We start from the raw sequence: 18991 nt of genomic DNA on the forward strand, positions 1-18991 counted from the left end.
AGTTCCACTGAGGCCCCTGAGTTCCTCCAATGAGTTCAGCACCCGAAAATAACTTCCACCTTAGAGGTGCGTATGTTCTTCATTTTGAACTTTCTGCACTATATTTCTTATACGTTTTGAAGTAACATGTCTCTGAAAAGGGACAAAGGAAAACTCCCCAACCGATTACATGCATATTGTATAAATAGTTGTCCGTGCGGTGTTTCTGTGTTAGCAGGTATCAAGGGTAAGTTGTAAACCCCAGATGTCCCTAAAGATTTACCTTCTACTATTTTCAGTCATCTGGTAATTCACTTGGTGCCTCTGCTAATGCAGGGTAGAAGCTGTCACAACTGTTATCTGTTATCTATGCCTGTCACTATTACAGGCATAGATGAAATATTCACATATCACTCTATTTAACTTTTCAGTTGATGCATTGAGAATGGTTAAAAGCTAAATCACAGCGAGATAGAAGGGTTTTTGTGTGTGTGTGTGTGTGTGTGTGTGTGTGTGTGAACTAGATACTGTAGATCACTGTAATCTAACCTTTGAATCTAAATGAGTCCCAGGGGAGTGAGAAATCAGGTGTGTGTTGATTGCCGTGTGTGTGTGTGTGTGTGTGTGTGTGTGTGTGTGTGTGTGTGTGTGTGTGTGTGTGTGTGTGTGTGTGTGTGTGTGTGTGTGTGTGTGCAGGGATTTGAGCTTGTGGGTGCATGTGTGTACATACAGGCAAGCACATGCTACACATTTTGTGTGTGTGTGTGTGTGTGTGTGTGTGTGTGTGTGTGTGTGTGTGTGTGTGTGTGTGTGTGTGTGTGTGTGTGTGTGTGTGTGTGTGTGTGTGTGTGTGTGTGTGTGTGTGTGCTTGTTTCTCAATGAGGCCTCTGTTCCCCCTCTCTCATCTCCTTTTGCTCAGTGATACTGGGCCATACAATTACTGTGAACTAGCACACATCCAGCCTATAGTTAAAGTAAATAAGTGATTCAGTCTGAAATCAGACACTCTACTTGACAGGCTCCAAGACAGTAACATTTTTCTGTTAAATTATCGTGGACACATTGGCTTTGTTAGACCAAACTTGGAGTGCACTGAACCTAAGATTTTGGTGGAACAGACTTCAGTCTAATTCTGTCAGTTATTTGCTCATTTTCTCTGAGCAGGCTCTGTGTGCTCTGCCACGGACAGACCCCCTTACAGCTTCACTAAAAGGAAAAAAATCAGTTTCCTCGTTGCCCCTCTCAGTTCATGGCTTGGCCTCTGTTACAGAGCAGCCTTACATCCTGAACTAACCCACTGTCTCATGCCCTCTCTGACAGAACTCTGTCCTCTTTAACCGTTTCAGTCCAGGACCAGCCGGGCTGTGTACATTTCCTGTACTCTGTCCAGCTAAAAAAGACCTGAATCTCGTTCCCTGGACTAGCACTGAGGCTCTCAATCCACCCTCTGTTCTCTTCTGTTCACCCTGACCCCATCCTGGGACTCTTACAGATCACAGGAACCAGCAATTAAATCAGTCAACGGGTCAAATACACACACTAACGTATAAACTCACATAACAATTTCCCCCTCTAAGACTCAACATAACATAGATTCGTCAGGATGATTTAGTTGTGATCTACAAGGAAGTGTTTTTGAAAAATGCAGCCGCAACCGTCTGCTTTAATACAAACATCTGACCACTGGCATTGCAAATTCAGAGTTACTCTCTTGTCATGGAGTTAAGGGACACAAATGTGCGAGTGTATGTTTTTCTGAGTATGAAGGATAAGACACTGACTGACTGACGAGACGGCGCAGGTTCTCATCCAGGCTCTTGTCATCTCTCCCCTGGACTACTGCAACTCTCTACTCGCCGGAGCCCCGGCGTCGGCCATCAGACCTCTGGAGCTTGTCCAGAAAGCTGCAGCTCGCCTGGTGTTCAATCGCCCCAAGTTCTCCCACACAACTTCCTTTCTCCGTTCTCTACACTGGCTACCTGTAAGAGCTCGCATCCAGTTTAAGACTCTGGTGCTAGCCTACAGGGCAGTGAAAGGAACAGCTCCTTCCTATCTCCAGGCCATGGCCAAGCCCTACACCCCCGCCCGACCACTTTGCTCTGCTGCCTCGGGGCGATTGGTTGCCCCGTCGCTCAGAGGTCCCTGCGGCCAATCGACCCGGTCACGGCTGTTTTCTGTCCTGGCCCCACAGTGGTGGAATGAACTCCCCACTGACGTCAGGATAGCAGAGTCGCTGCCCATCTTTCGGCGCAGGCTGAAAACCCACCTCTTCAGGAAGTGCTACCCTGAGCCTTCCACTTAGCGCTTATTGTTTTCATACTAGCTTGTTGCACTTATTGTATTCGTATTACTTATAGCACTAACTGTTTTTCTTGTTTCTGTACTTTGGCTCTGAGTTATGCTCTGCTTCATGCTCTTAGATGCTTGTTTGGAAAAGGAAATGTACTTATGACTTCTGGTGACTAGTAGTTCTTTTGATTACCAATGTTGAATGCACTTATTGTAAGTCGCTTTGGATAAAATGACTAAATGACTGTAATGTAATGTAAAGACACAGGAGAGATGTTTTGCTGTGCATGACACAGAGAAGAGTAGGCCAAACACCTTTCAGTGCTTGACCCAGAAAAGAATCTGAGATTTCTCTGTGCACCTGACTATGCGTGCATGCAATGTGTGTCCACACAAGTGTTTTGTGGACATTCGCACTGTTTGCTCTCTGTTTTTGTTGAACCATAAACCCGGTTAGACCAGTGAGCTTTGGATTTGGAACATCTGACATGCATGCAAAGCCAAATTCATAACACATGTCTCTGGCAAATTAACTTAAGCGTAATGACTTTCTGCTGTGGTTTAATAGGCATTTATTTACCAAGTTGCCAAATGTATACTCCTTTCTGAGAGGGGGGGGGGGGCATTAATGGACTTGTCTCATGTTTGATTTTTATTCACATTGGCTTCTGTTGTCTTATGTGCTATTGGCCTCAATCGATTAGTAAACTTGTGATACTTGACACAAAATGTTGTCATTGTCCATTTATTGATTCTCAATTACTTTCCTAAATATTTTCTACTTCTATAAAGTGCTAAGAAATCCCTGGGCTGACAGTGTGTGTGTGTGTGTGTGTGTGTGTGTGTGTGTGTGTGTGTGTGTGTGTGTGTGTGTGTGTGTGTGTGTGTGTGTGTGTGTGTGTGTGTGTGTGTGAGAAACTCAAGAGTATTTAAAATAGTCACACTTGTTTCCTTCAAACACACGTGTGTGTGTGTGTGTGTGTGTGTGTGTGTGTGTGTGTGTGTGTGTGTGTATGTGTGTAATTGCATCTGTCTGCTGACTGTGTGTGCGGCCTCTAATTTGTAACCTCACAAGTGTATTTGTTGTGACTGTGTGAGCTAATTTTAGGTTTTTCTCCCTGTAAAAGTTAATATTGAACACATTAACACAAGACCACTTCCCAGCAGCCAGGCTGTGACCCAACACAGTCTGCTTTTGTTCTATACCTCCATGCAAGCACTTCTAGACTCACTGGACCTAATGGAGATAGTTGAGTTTACAGCCCTACCAAGGACTCAGAGGAATATTAATCCAGAACTTTGTGTCTGGAAACCCCAGCTCATTTATTCTTAGATTAGTATTTCATTACTTTTTTTTAAGGTTTATTTAAGGTGGACTATCTGCTTTCCTCTGCCCCCTCCTTCTCCCTAAACATTGTTTCTCACTTTCTCACCTTCATTTTGTTCTCATTTTGTTTCCTCTCCACGTCCTCCTCTCCTCCATATCTACACACTCACCTGCTGTCTGTGTCCAGGCTGTCGAGACCAGGTGCATACACAGCCGTTCTGTGACAACAGCATCGACCCGTTTTCTGTTCATCATCAGGAACTTTCTACTTTGAAACTCCCCACAAGGACATAGAGAAAGATGGGACGATAGAGAGGGGCAGAGACGGGGGGAGAGTAGGTTGCAGAAATACAAGGTGTGTTTCCAGTGATGTGTCACACTTGAGTGCCACAGCTACTGAGGTTGACCGATTAATCGGTTTGGCCGAGTGGTATTTGTGTGATATCTGACTTGTTTTCAGTTTATTTCACCCCACAAAAGTTATCTCTCAGATATGTAACGCAACACTATCAGCTCTTGACAGGTATAAGCTGATTAATCAGCTTTTTTTCTACTCCAAACTATTGTTATTATATCGGCCTTTAAAAATCATTTGCCTCAATGCACGCATACACAGAGGGATACCATCATCAGTGGTTACCCCATTCAGTCAAGGTTACTTATAATATACATATATTGTGTTGAATATTTCTCTATATAATCATTTTAAGCTAAAGTTTGTTTTTTTCTGATTAAGGGAAATAATGATTTCAGTGAACTAGCATGTTGCACGCCGTTCTTTAAATAGCTCTAATCGGTATGAGTTTATCGTTGAGTGTGTGTGTGAGATAATACAGCCTTTGTATTGGTTGATGGATGGAGAAGTAATGGTTAAGTTAAGTCTATGCAAGTTACTCATTCAGTGAGTTGACTCAGTGAGCTTTCAGCGTCTGGATTGTTCCCATCGTCCCAAAGACACTTCATAAAACACTCTGAATGAATGTGTGTGTGTGTGTGTGTGTGTGTGTGTGTGTGTGTGTGTGTGTGTGTGTGTGTGTGTGTGTGTGTGTGTACGCGGAGGCGGGTGTATGGATGTGTGGTTGTGACATTCGGGTGGAGAATGTCCCCTCACTAACTCGTTGACAGTATAGAGGGCTCTTACACGTACACATGCACACACATGATGCATGCAAAGGCTCAGACACACATATGGTCGATGTAATCTGGTGGTCATTATTGCAAACAAGGCAGTGTTGTGTTGTACTGACAAACCGTTCAGTCTCTCTAGTGTGTGTCTGGTTTAAATTATCACCAGTATCTCCGAGACTAGAGGCCTCCCAGCCTCCCTCCCTACAGGGAAAGGGAAGGTCACATACACATACACACATACACATATACACACACATACACATACACATACGATACCCTGTTTGGTAGGTTACAATTTGCTTTCATGTTTCTGTTAATTATACCTTGTTTGTTTGTCTTGTTTCTGACTTTGTTTGAGAAAAACTTGTTCCTCTCGATATACTCCATACTCTTGAAAAACCAAGGATAGCCTGTAAATTGTGTTTCATGGTGGATTTCTCCTCAGCAACCAAAGTTTCCTAATTGTTCACACTTTTGAAAGTCACTTTCATTAAAGATCATCTTTCCATTTAATTGTTGTCCAATTTTGATGTTTTCTCTGAATTGTTTTGATGCCAAGGGGACATTTAGGGTAGAACGTTTTGACCACCCACAAAGGTACATGTAAGTCTATAGCTCGATATATAGCTCGATAAATCAAGGAAAATACTGACTTTGACGATAGTATAGGGGAACTTGCAGTGCATATTTAGTATATTGATTCAAATTGTCCATGTAAATGCACATTGTCTATGTGCATGTACTCCTCTGCTTTTTATCAGATCGTGTTTGCTTTTACAGTATTGCAGCAATTCATTTTGTATGGTATTTTTGCTTTTGCATTTAATCTTCAGTTCAACATTTCACTCATTGCCTTGGGCTTATACGCAAGAGAGAATAATACAGTGCCGCTCCTTGTGCACACCCAAAACTGTATTATGACTTCTGTGGAAATATCTTGAAAAATGTTGCTCTCATAAACCTCTTACAAAAGCCCCCAAATGGGTTATTGACATTATTGAGCACTAAAGCTAATCTCTGGGCTTTTTAAGCACATGTGTCTACATGGTCTTAATTCTCTGATGTTTTAAGTATAGCTTTAATTTCCTGTTTTTCTGCGTATGATTTAGACATGCATGTTGTAACAAAGTTCTGTTTGCTGGCATTTTCTAAAAGGTACATTTGTTTCATTCTACTGTATTGTTATTGTTGTATTTGCACTTAAAACCTGACGTGAACATCTCTACCACGTTGACAATGTCATGAAGTACAGAATTGCAATTTAAAATGAATGTGAGAGTAATTCAGGCCACTCTAGCTCTGACGTTAGTCTTAAAAACAAGATGTACGTGACTCAGACCCGATGACTCAGACCTCATTCTGTTCAGTTGTTATTGCGTTCAGTTATTGCAGTTGGAAATATGAACCACTGTCCTCGTCGCTGCAAATGGCATCAGACTGTTTGCATGTTCCGACCATATGCTGACGTGATGCTGGTCTGTACCTCTGAACATACAGTGTCTCATTTGTCCAATAAATAAATCAAAATAACAGCTTCAATGTTGGCTTTTAAGTTGATTCGTGGTGTGACTGTTTTAAGTTGCAGTTATCTTTGCCACTGTTTCTCAGCTCTGCATACCCCAAATAAGGATGGCAATACTCTGCAATGAATTTAGAGGTCCTAGTAAATCCTTTCTGCTCATCTGTCTGTGGAATGTGTGTCAGACCAGAAAGGAAGATTAGAGAGAAAGTGGGGCACCAGAGCCCGAAAAAGAGCAAGAGTGGGCTCTGGGGTAATCTATTCTCCCTCTCGTTCTCTCTGTCTCTCTCTGGTCTTCTGATGACACGCTTAAACCCCCTCCATGGGGGATTTGATTGGTCAGATTCTGGGCAGCAGACTTATAGCTGCTGTTGCATGCTGTGTAGAATAATATGCAGCCACTGGCTCCTAGTGAATGAAGCACCGGGTTGCCAGCTCTATTACAACAATTGATGTTTTTGTGCTTTAAGAGGTTATTTGTTCGCTAAAAATGTAATGCCCTATACCTGATGAGGCAGAAATGGCAACTGTGGTGATTTGTGTTGTCCAAAAATCCATTGGCTGTAGATTTAGCCAATAGCCTGTGTCTTTGTACCCATACATACCAGAAATTGTGCATTTTGCATTCAAGAACTGACTGTGTCCCTAAACATGCAGCAATGAACCGGCCAATTGCTCACTGACTGGATGACCTCAGGCACCGTGTTAACGTCATGGTACTACATTCACAGAGACATCAGAGACGAGAGGCGGTAGCTGACAACTAAGCCAGTGCAGAAAGAGAGAAAACTGAACCGAGCACAGAAAGACTGGGATGTACAATAGAGAACAACTAGATCAGAGAGCGAGCAGCTTAAAAGACGAAATAAAGGGAATACAGTCGAATAAAGGGGGGCGGGGTGAAATTCCTCCATGACCTACATCTGCAGCTGAAGCCAACATGTGCAGTTATGACATCGCCCTGTAAGAGAACAGTAAACCAGTAGCATAAATTACCATGTCAAGTCTGCCTGGAGACTCTGTGAAGAGACCACCCTGATGTCTCTTGTACTCACTCTCATTCATTTCTCTCTCCTCTCTACTCCTGTGCACCATGTGAACTCTAGAGATCACATTACCATACAGTACTCCTCCGCTTAACAGTTTGTCTCCTTGCAGAAGTGCCACGCTGTTTAATTTCTCTGACAAGAACATTTGCTGAATTCATTCATTAATTCATTCGGTGACTGAAGACTGTGACCCATACTGTAGACGTCAGCAGACCTCTGACATCTATGGTGATGCTCTGCAAGGCCTGTACTGAAGCCATGTTCATTTAGTTGTTTGTTAAGTAACTGCGTAGTTGGACTGAGGTCAGACAACCTCAGTATAAAACATTTCACTGTTTGGCCATAAAATACTTCTTATTTCAGGTGTACGTTCAGGATGGTTGTCCTAAAACTCTTAAAACTGACATATACTCTTACTGCACTGTAGGCCCACTTAACCCAAACATTTACTTTTCAAATCTATTTTTAATAAAGAGCCATGACCAAGCGTGTTTGACAACAATTATGGAACGGCAGGGGTCCAATAGTAAACTCAAATGCATATAAAAGAGAAATTCTTCATATGCATTTGTGCGTAGGGAGTGGGACTCCAAGACATGCTTGATGTATTGCCTATATCATTGTTCCAGTGAGAGATCTCGGATGCAGAATATCAATAGCTGTAATGAGGATGTATTGAGCAAATGGAAATCAGCATTCTCTGTAAATAGGCACTGAATATGCAGCAACTGTGCAAGATGAGAACTATCTCACAAAGCGCACCAAAGAGTGTGACAGGAAAAAGGATGGTGGCGTTTTGGAGTCGGGAGAAACGCGTTTCTTCTTATCTTAATTGGTTCCCATCCATCGCTCTGGTATCCATTCATACCACCGTGCTATGAGACGGATGGTGAAACAGGAGGAGAATAGCGGAGGAGGGATGTAGAGATATACGGTAGCTCAGTAAGCATTCCAAATGAGGAGGAGAGAGACGCAGAGCAATGAGGGCATTTGTGAGCTATCTCTTCTTGTTTATCTTCGGCCTCGAGACCTCGTTAGCATTCACCCTCCAGAACCACACAGAGGTGACATACTGTCACACTCACATTACTGCTCTCCGTCATCTATACTCTCTTCTCCCCCTTATCTTAACAGCAGAAATCAACATGTATGTTTTCCTTACGTTCCCCTTTTCTAATCAGCCCTCCTCTCCCACTCATGACACATTTCTCTCTATTTTACAACAAGCATTGTGTCAAGAGTGTAACGATTTGCTGGAATTTTGTTCAGTGCTCTTTGGTATTGAGGCTTCAGCTCTACAGTGGCACACTGACACACTTACTGTTATCAACCTCAGCTCCGTTTAGTGTACATCCGTCCATAACTCTTCATACATCTCTAAACCATCTTTGTCTACATCACCCATTTGTCACTGTGATGAGTCTTTATGCTGCTTGTACTTTCCACATCAGTGGTGAGATGACAGAATAGAGTGGAGGAGTGCAGGAAGGTAGTAAAAAAAAAAAAAAAAGGGGGGGGGGGGGGGGACAAGAGTGTTTTGGAAGACGGAGAAAGGAAGGGATGAGATGAAAATAGAAGAGGAAGGGAGGATGAGCAGAGAGGAAAAAGAAGAAACAAGATCAGGGCAGAAAAGGAGGGGAAAATAGAGGCACACAAGGAGGAAGGAGGAGGGAGGATACAGCCTTCAGGAGAGGAGAGCAATGTAAAGGAGAGAAGGGCAAGGCCGGGGGAGTCTCATGCATCACTATTCAGGGTGCATTTCACTGCATTGCAGTGGCACACTGACACACATTCACTACTACAGTTCACATTGACTCTCAATTGGTTCTTTTAAAAACATAAATGTACTGAATATTTTTTGTAGAATAAATTTCATTCGGTATAACAATCTGCTATATTGTCGGTCCATTGTCAATATGTTGTCACTAAGCTACGCTGTCATTCACTATCTACACAAAGACACTCAGATGCCAGCCTGTAGTTTTTGTGGGGCCTTGTTTGACTGTGATGCAAATCATCGACAAACAAACTGCGTCATGGGTTTAAACCTGGCTCATGAGCTGCCCTTCCCTCTGTCTCTCTCTTATCCCATCTGTCACTATTCAATATGTATATATGGTGCTATTTAGCAAGAGACAGGGCTGATAACGTGTAAAACGGGAAGTCGTTAACGGGCCTCGTTAGTGTTAATGTTCTTTTGCAATCTACTGTATGTTCATGGCAGCAGGTTCAGTGTGGAAATCTAATCATACTTTACCTGTGCTGATGTTGCAAGTTCAGTATTGGTTCTTTTGATGCCATTCTTTGCCAGACTTCACCATAAAAGTCTGCAGTTTAGAGACATTCACAAAGAGCAAAATCAGTTGATAGAGCACCAATAATATTACTTCACAGCTCGATCACACCCATCCACCAAGGTGTGTCTCGGTACAGGACCTCCTTTTTTTTTGCAACTGCACTCTTACATCATTTCTGCAGTATGTGATTCATTATTTTATTCTCGGCCCCGCCGCTCCTCTTCTCTTTCAACACTTCTGCTCTTCTTCTCCTCCTCTACCCTCTGTCCTTCTTTCCCTTCTCTTGTCTTAGCGTGACAGCTGTCAGGAGCTGTAGTCAGACAGTCCATAGTTTTTTGTGTGTCAGCAGCACTGGTCACACTGCAGCAGGTGCGTGTGTGTGTATGCATGTGTTGGTTCTCGTTGAGGCTATAGACTTACTGACTGTCGTGTGTGTGTGTGTGTGTGTGTGTGTGTGTGTGTGTGTGTGTGTGTGGACACAGGGGAAGCTCACTTTCTGTCAGCAGCTATTGAGGAATGAAGACTATCACAGCAGACTATTATAAGCCCTTGACCTTGGAGACCATGCATACTTGTATCCCCACATATATCCTCCCTTTAACGAGTATGAATAGTATAATATATTTAGGTCATTTTTTGATGTATAGTTTGTAATTAGTCACTCCTACATTAATTCATTTTTTTTACAGCTCCACCTCCTCCCAGAATTATTAAAACCTCTAACAATCAGCCACTTTAGTTTATTTTTTATTCAAAAATGAAATTGTAGACTTGGAGTAGGCTAACACACTGACGGAGCAGAAATATAAATCGATGAATGAAATCCTAGCCTGTATCTGAACTATGTGGGTGGCTCCATCTGGGCATGCCAACTGCTCAGCTAAGTGTGCGCGTGTGTGTGTGTGTGTGTGTGTGTGTGTGTGTGTGTGTGTGTGTGTGTGTGTGTGTGTGTGTGTGTGTGTGTGTGTGTGTGTGTGTGTGTGTGTGTGTGTGTGTGTGTGAGAGAAACTCAAGAGTATTTAAAATAGTCACACTTGTTTTGTGTGTGTGTGTGTGTGTGTGTGTGTGTGTGTGTGTGTGTGTGTGTGTGTGTGTGTGTGTGCACGTTTTCAAAGACATCATACTAAGATGACTTGAACAGTCTGTGAAATGATTCAAGATGGGTCTACATAACGTACATCATCATTTTGAAATCAGGCCACTTCCCATTTTTTCGGTGTGAAAACCCGCCCAGCCGTGTTTCGATTGGAGGCCAACATGAAGAGGAAAAGATCTGTTCTTAGATTTAGCTGGCTTAGTAGCCTTAGTGTTTTCTCCAGCTCTCTAATTAGCGAACAGATCCCCTCTGTCCAGCTGGGGGGGTGTGCTGGTGTGTGCTGGTGTGTGTATCCAGCTGTATGGTCTCCAGTCTCTTATCAGTGTAACCACTGGCCCGTAGTTAACAGCGACCATCTGGTGCCCATACAGAGTGAGCTTTAGCTAGCAAGCCTCTCTGATCTTCATGTCAAAACTACCCGAGCCACATCACTCTCTCTTTCTCCATTTTTCTTTCTACCCTAACCCTATTAAGTCTTTACCCTCCTTTCCTCACTGTTTCATTTGTATATGAATGTATGCTTTAGATATTTAACATATACCTTTCTAACCACTTCCTCCCTTCCTTCATCTCTCCTCCTCCCTAAATTACTCAAATTTCACTCTTCAGATCAGCTTTCCCTCCATCCTCTGATGACAGGCTAACATCTGTGTAAAGATGCACACTGGCTTAGTGTGTTCCACGCTTTCGTTAGCTGGTTAAACAGAAACGAACCTCTGCCTTTTGTGATGTGGGGCACAACGAGGGTTCTTGTAGTTTATTTAGTATTTGTTGCACATTATTAGTAGTCAGTATCCTATAGCATAGTAGTGTTTTTGACTTTGAGCTATGAGCATAAGTTATCATTTACATCATATACATTTTTGCCATTGATGTTTTAATATTGATGACTGAAATGTTTTGCATTTGAACAGGAGAAATTCAATTGTTTTTTTAGCAGTCCTTGGTCTAGCTATGTGTTGTTCTGCAACTGTACTGGTATATTGAGATTGTGCTGCAGGTATAAGCTGCAGGTACACAGGAGAGGGTCATACAGGGTCCTATTGATTCCTGCTGCATTGATACCATTATTATTGATGCTCTTAAATCATTTAACGTTGTCGTAGCAACCACAAAGGTACTCCTGCTGTATAAATACAGACAAAGGAAGTAACTTTGTCTGTCCACCTTTATGTAATCCTGTGTAGAGAATGAGTTGCATATCCTGCTGCCTGAAGGGAAAACTGTCCAGCAGACTTATTTAGAAAGTGAGTTCATTGCAAGACCAGCCGCTCACACAGGGTGTTTACAATAGATTATGGAGGTGTCACAGTGAGAGCAGATAATAAATACAGGTTTTGCAGTATGTTTCAAATGCATTGATGCACCAACCTGTCCCTTCAAGTTGCTTTTCTGCTTTCTTACAAAATGCTTAAAACACACACACACACAGACATTTGCTGTCTATGTCAGCACAGTGTGACATTCCAAGGAACAGTCCGGAAGGGGGTCGAGGACAGAGACAGACTTGCCAGCTCAACATCAAATCTCTCTCTCTCTCTCTCTCTCTCTCTCTCTCTCTCTCACACACTGTGTCTCTCTCTCTCTCTCTCTCTCTCTCTCTCTCTCTCTCTCTCTCTCTCTCTCTCTCTCTCTCTCTCTCTCTCTCTCTCTCTCTCTCACACACTGTGTCTCTCTCTCTCTCTCTCTCTCTCTCTCTCTCTCACACACTGTGTGTCTCTCTCTCTCTCTCTCTCTCTCTCTCTCTCTCTCTCTCTCTCTCTCTCTCTCTCATACACACACTGTCAGACAGACTATCACCTTTGTCACAAATGTCCCTGGACCATTGAGACAAAAGTTTCCACAGAAAGCTGAAATGTCACAGACCAAGAGACAAAGCTTTGTTAGGGTAATATGAAAAGTAATGGTTTCTTGCAAGTATTACTATCACAACCTGACACAGAGAGAATTAATAAACAGCTGTGAGACAATCGAGACAATTGAGTTTACAGCCTCCCGTATATTCTCTCTGCGGTGGAGCGTTGTTGATTTCCTAGGCCTCATCAGTTTAGCATCGTTTGTACACAGGCGCACCAAAGAGTCAGTGTATGTGTCTGTTCTCTACTATTTAAGTGTTGGTGGTTCAGGGATAATTACAAGCCTCTGAAACAACCATGTCACACAGCAGCTATTTCTACTGACAGCCAGCTATGCTACACACACACACATGCACACGGTCATGTGTGTGTGTTTAGAACTAGAGCTGCCAATGGAGCTATTTCTATCCAGGGGTCAGTCGGCACTCGACAGAGTAGACAATGTGTGTTAGCAGCCACTTTATCCTGAAAGCAACAGAACAACTTTCCACAAACGGGGCAAATTGCATCCGAACCGTCAACACTTCCTCCGACCATATGTGGTATTTGAGCTCGTATAGATAATCACAAAATTTACATCAGTCAAATCTGTCAAAAAAATATTGACTTCGTCCTACCACACGCTGCAGTGCTGTGGACACACACACAATCCACAATCATACATGTTTCCACAGTGACTGGTAGTCATGGCAGAGGCCACATGGACTAGCTACCTACAATACCACATGGAGTATGTGGTATTGCTAAATTATTTAAGTTCAACAAAAGACTTTTCTCATGATCGATATTGTGTAAACGGTTTTGGTTTCGAGGCTCAGTTACCTGACATTTCTGCCCCTTTATGCTTATGGCATGGGAGGAGTTTGTGTGCCATAACCACGTCTTGAGCAGTGCTAACGTCTATAAACAGGATCCCTTGAAAGGAAATGCGCTATTCAGTGGCACTCTATTCAAATGGAAATAGAGCTATTTCAATAAACTCATAAATTCTGACTTGAGTGTGAGCTAGAGTTTTATCTATCATAATGGCACACCTGTGCGTATAGCCAAGAGCACATTTTGGTCCTCTTATACACCTCGTATAATATCCAGGAGTGTGAAATGAATAATCACCTGAAACCAAACTCTTTTCTTGACAGAGTGGGCTACAACTCTACAGTAACTTCTTAATGAAAAACGTTTGCCAGCACTAAATCCTCCTCCTTCGGCAGCCATGTGGCCTCCTTGTGGCACTGTGGCATCTCTCCACCACACCCTGTAGAATAACAAGCAGTCAAAATACGGGTGAGATGATGGGCAGATGGATGGACGGATAGGATGACTAAACAAGTCAACACAGGAATGAATGAGCATTATGCTGCTGTATAACCGAACGGTCTGTTATGCCATGTAGTAGCCACACCCTCTGCAATAACAAGCATGTGGGGTGAAAAAAAAAAAAAGAAGGAATGAATGAATGGATAGAGGAAAACTGTTGAGGACATAATGGGCTCAATGGGACTGAGTTAAATTATGTCTTGGTGACATGGTTGAGAAAGTTGTAATTTGCCATCTAGAATCACTTAAGTCTGTGTTACAGTTGGTCTCGGCCTCCTTGTCACTGAGCAGTCAAAAGCACACTGAGCTAATTCTGCTCTTTTAGAAGAGCAGGACAGATGCAGATTGTCTGGAAACCGGTTTATAATCACACAGTGATGGAGACCCAAAACTACAGATGCTGTTCCACTGGTAGTAGAGACAAGGGTAGATATTTATTTATTTTCACCCTGATGAATTTGGTTCAGTCTGGCAGACATACACAGCTCAGCCGAAGAGACAAAAGCAGAGGAGATTCAACAAAAATAGTGCTAATTCGACAACACATGACTCAAATATCTATGGAACTTGTTTTAATAAAGGGATACGTACGGACATGAAAATACTTTATCCTCTAAACTTTTCTTCACTCAAGATCCTGTGGAATTTAGACATTCAGCACTAATTCGGAACATATGCTCTAAACTTTGCGCCCATCTTTCCCCCTCAGCCTAAGATACACTGTTCACACAAGGCAGCTTCAAAATATCTCACACCAATATTAGATGTTAGAGTAGATGAGTCAGTAATACAATTGTCCTGGTGCACATATTTTCTGAAATATATTGTTTTTTCACTAACATGATGATCATGCTTCTTTCAATTTACTATGTTTCTCCTGTTTTATAGGAATTCCCTGTTTAGAGGATTTTTTCCTTTTCTTTTGTACCATCCAAATCACCATGAGGGTTGTAGGCCAATTCAGCAGCCTCTTGCATTTGTTTTGTCCGGATTCTGACGAAGTAAAAGACAATTTTGTGTGTGTTGTAAATCTGAGTGTGAATGAGTGACAGCTCTGTGTGTGTGTCTCTGCATGCAGCAAGGACTGTGCTGACAGCAGAATGACTCGCTCTGTTGGAGGGAATTCACACTTCACATCAGATCATCACAACCAAACTGTCTCTAACACACACAGACACACACACACACACACACACACACACACACACACACACACACAAAAGCGTGCACACACACACACAAATGTATGCACACACAAAAGCATGCACACACAAACTGAGAGTATCACTCTGCTTCTGATACACTGAACAGAATGTTGCAAGAACTCCACACAGTTTCATACAAGATCTCTATGCCCCCAACTTGTCTCTCTCTCATGCACAAACACACACACACACACACACACACACACACACACACACACACAGAGTAGTGCTTCATCCCCACAGAGAAACAGACTAGTCATACTGAGCAGCCAGACAATAGTTCTGTCAATCAACGTCAGATCCTGCTTAGCTGTAGAGCCTGAGGCCTGCCAGTGGACAGCTAGTTAGCCTGTGTGAAGGAAACTGACACCAGCCTCAAGCACATGTACAAGGCTCCAGCTCCAAGTTCCCATCACTTCTCTTGACCTAAATATGTGTGCAGTTGGTAACTCTGTGAATACCACAGTGGAGAGAGTGGGGTCAATAAGTCAATAAGTGCAAGGCATTTTTTTTCCAGCAGCGAAGTCATTCTCTGTCTAGTATGAAGTTGATGAATTAACATTAAACTTCTGCATACTGTACTCTTATATACTCTATATATATATATATATATATATATATATATATATATATATATATATATATATATATATATATATATATATATTTTAGATGTTTAGCAATCTACAAGAGGCAGCAGGAGTTCAGTTCCATCTTTTTCACATTGTAGAAAATGTATATTTTATCATTATTCATATTTCACTAACCCAATGTTTGTATTTTAACGCTGTGCTAAACCATTTTCTCCAGTTTCTTATATATTTAAAGGTTCTGCTAAATGATATAGCTGCAGCCCTAAAAAAAGTGTAAAAAATTGTTGCAAATGTCAAACTTTTTGATGGTGGTTCAATTCCGACAATTAATCCCAAAAACAGACTTTGTGTCTAAAGCTAATGTGATACACTTGGATCTCTCTGTTTATTTTTACTCTCATGGAAATCAGTGTCACTTCAGTGGTAATTCATGTAAATGTATTTTTGTCTTTCAGGTGGGACCAAAGACATTGGATCAGCATTGACCAGGATGTGTATGAGACATCGCAGCATAGAGGCTAAACTCAAACACTTCTCCATGTAAGCAACATTACACATACTGCATCTGTGTGCTGGTTTACCCTTTATTCCTCTCTCCTCAGCTACACAGCACAACACTAATGACATCCCTTGTGCAATTTTGGTGAATTGGCTGGGATGTAAGAGGGTTTTGGTGAGAGCTGGGATTTAATTTGGGTTACCGCGTCAATAAGCCCCATCACGGTGGTTTTATTGAGCTGAAAGTGGAATATTAACAGGAACTTCATTATGTCTGGTAAACATTCCCTCTACACACGTTAAAACACTTCCACCTTCAAGTGATTTACTTACAGTGTGATTTTTGAGATTTCATAAAACGTTGGCACTAGATAAACATCTGATTGGGTTAAAGTAGGGCTGGGCAATAGATTTTGGATTTCATAATATGGGATAAGTGTCGTCTTTTGTTTTTTCAAGACAGCATTACAGTAAAGTGTAAAATGTAATCTTGTGAACTCACCAGATGATTCTAGCTGTTCTATTATTTTCCATTACCCACTGTATCCACGCTACTGATGATTGTTTATCAAATAATCATCATTGTGTAAGTATTTATGTAAAAGCACTAATGGTCAACGAAATTGAGGTATTTGGTCAAAAATATTGTGGTATTGGATTTTCTTTTTATCGCCCAGCCCGATGTTGTAGTTATTTCATTTTGCGGTGTTTCCTATATTAGTAGCAGTTAGTTTACTTTTACCCAAACTGTTCCCCGAACAGTGCAACTCCAGTATAATGTTCTGTATTCAGATTCTTATCTCGCCACATCCTCCATGTCTTGACATTTTGTGTGTGTGTGAGTGTGGGTGAGAATGCCCCTTGTAGTGGAATGCTGGTCAAGAGACGATTTGTCTGGCAACACAAGCATCTATAATGTTTCAGTGTAGCCTCACTCACACACACACACACACACACACACACACACACACACACACACACACACACACACACACAAACCACATCTCTCTCTCCCTCACTCACACTACACAAGGGTCTCTAATTTCGGTTGGCATTTCAGTGAAGATTCCACTTGGATCTCCATAGCAGGGGCTGTACATAGGGGGGGGGGCGTGGTCACCACCCACTAACATACACACAGTTTGGAGAAATGTCTGCAAGAGGCAGAAGTCTAATTTTAGTTTCATGCAGTAAGCCTGCAGCTGCCCACCTCTCACACTCACAGCCTCTTCAACACACCCACAAATACATCTCAAATACACAACAAACACTGTTGGGTAATGATTGACAGACATGACTGCACAAGCGTCTTACTTCCTCCTGTGACACACAGTCAGACGTAAGCAGACTTTATATAATTATATTCTCTCAGCCTGTTTTTCTCCCTTTCTTTCTGCCTGTTAATGATTGACAGACGGGACCATACAGTGTATAGACAGAGAGGCAAACCAGACCTAATGTTTTTTTAAGTCTGGCGGTCTCTCTGCTACTTTACAATCAGGTGACAGATATACTGACAAATAAGCTATTTTACTTCTCATAAATAGGTTGTTAGGCTCTTTGATTGGTCAATAGAAACATATTTGGGATACAGATCATTTATGATAACTGTAAACCCCAAGCACTTAATGTTTTAGATGAATTTAAATTGGGACACGTTTAGAATTGTGAAAGGTTAGTCTTGAATTGTTTAACTGGTCAAGCTGACCTCAGATCAGAAGTAAGTGTCCTGGTGTTTTCACAGGGCCTTCCTGGAGGGTCTGATCAACCCTCTACAAGACCAGATGGAGGAGTGGAAAAGAGGAGTCAACACTTTGGACAAGGACCATGCTAAAGGTAGGACAAACAAATGTAACCACACACACACAAGAAAGTAACAGAACATGCTGATCCAGACATTACTTTGACATGAGGATGCATGTTCAACATTAACAGCAATGTAAAGGCCCAATGATAATGTTATTTCATTTTATTATGACTGAAAACATAGTTTGACATGAAGGTTATCATACCGTTCTTGTTCATTCTTCTGTCCCACAATATATAACAAGAGTATGAGAAATTGAGTTTTCACACTGTAATTTTTCACCATGTCCATCTGAACCAGAGTATAAAAGAGCCCGGCAGGAAATTAAGAAGAAGTCCTCGGACACACTGAAACTTCAGAAGAAAGCCAAGAAAGGTAAAAAGGAAAAAAAAGCATATTTTGTTTTTGCTTATTTGAATTAACAAAAATAACACTGCTAAGTGCAAGTGATCTAATAATTAGGGAGACAGATCTTGTATCAACAATCTGAAACTATCCGGTGTCAGACGATGAGGGACATGACAAAATGTCTGTAGTTGATGCCCTGAGAATGAGACGAGGCTCGTATGTCAGAGAATGTGTTACTTTACTTATCCTCTACTAGTTTGCAACTTATTAGAAGGAATGAAACTACAGTCTATTACTCTTAAATAGCATAATATGCTCAAATAGGAACATGGGAAATGCCCAAATTGTAGTTCTGAGGTTTTCATTAGACAGCAGTGATGTGTGTAGAAGAAGTTAGTGATCAGACTTGTGCAGCTCTAGTAAGGCTAAACATTACCTTACTTGGTAAGCACCCTCAGAGAGGGAAGGGCCCTTTTCTTTCTGCAGCTCTCTTGGCTCCGGTTCCTTATATACATTCACCCACCTAGAGAAAAAAATACTATACACAAATAGAGAATTATGCTTCCAGTATGTTTGAGATGTTGATCATTTAGGTATGACTCATGGGATGCCTCACATTCCTAAAGTCAACAGCAAAAAGTACAAGAAATCTGTCTTTTAAAAAACACAGAAAAGATCAATGG

At 41.8% G+C, this 18991-nt stretch overlaps 1 protein-coding gene across 6 annotated transcripts in view; it reads left to right on the forward strand.

The window, feature by feature from the left end:
• Positions 1-18991, forward strand: part of LOC137891265 (protein MTSS 1-like) — a 48799-nt gene that overhangs the window by 14883 nt on the left and 14925 nt on the right. For all 6 annotated transcript variants that reach the window (XM_068735793.1, XM_068735798.1, XM_068735795.1 and 3 more), the window contains exons 4-6: positions 16111-16195; positions 17898-17989; positions 18261-18335. In XM_068735793.1, the coding sequence (XP_068591894.1) occupies positions 16111-16195; positions 17898-17989; positions 18261-18335 (252 nt within the window). The remainder of the gene's footprint in view (positions 1-16110; positions 16196-17897; positions 17990-18260; positions 18336-18991) is intronic.

This window comes from Cebidichthys violaceus, unplaced genomic scaffold (assembly GCF_023349555.1).
Source record: "Cebidichthys violaceus isolate CVI_PGR_0920_01 unplaced genomic scaffold, fCebVio1.0.p SCAF_7, whole genome shotgun sequence".
NCBI classification, from domain to species: domain Eukaryota; kingdom Metazoa; phylum Chordata; class Actinopteri; order Perciformes; family Stichaeidae; genus Cebidichthys; species Cebidichthys violaceus.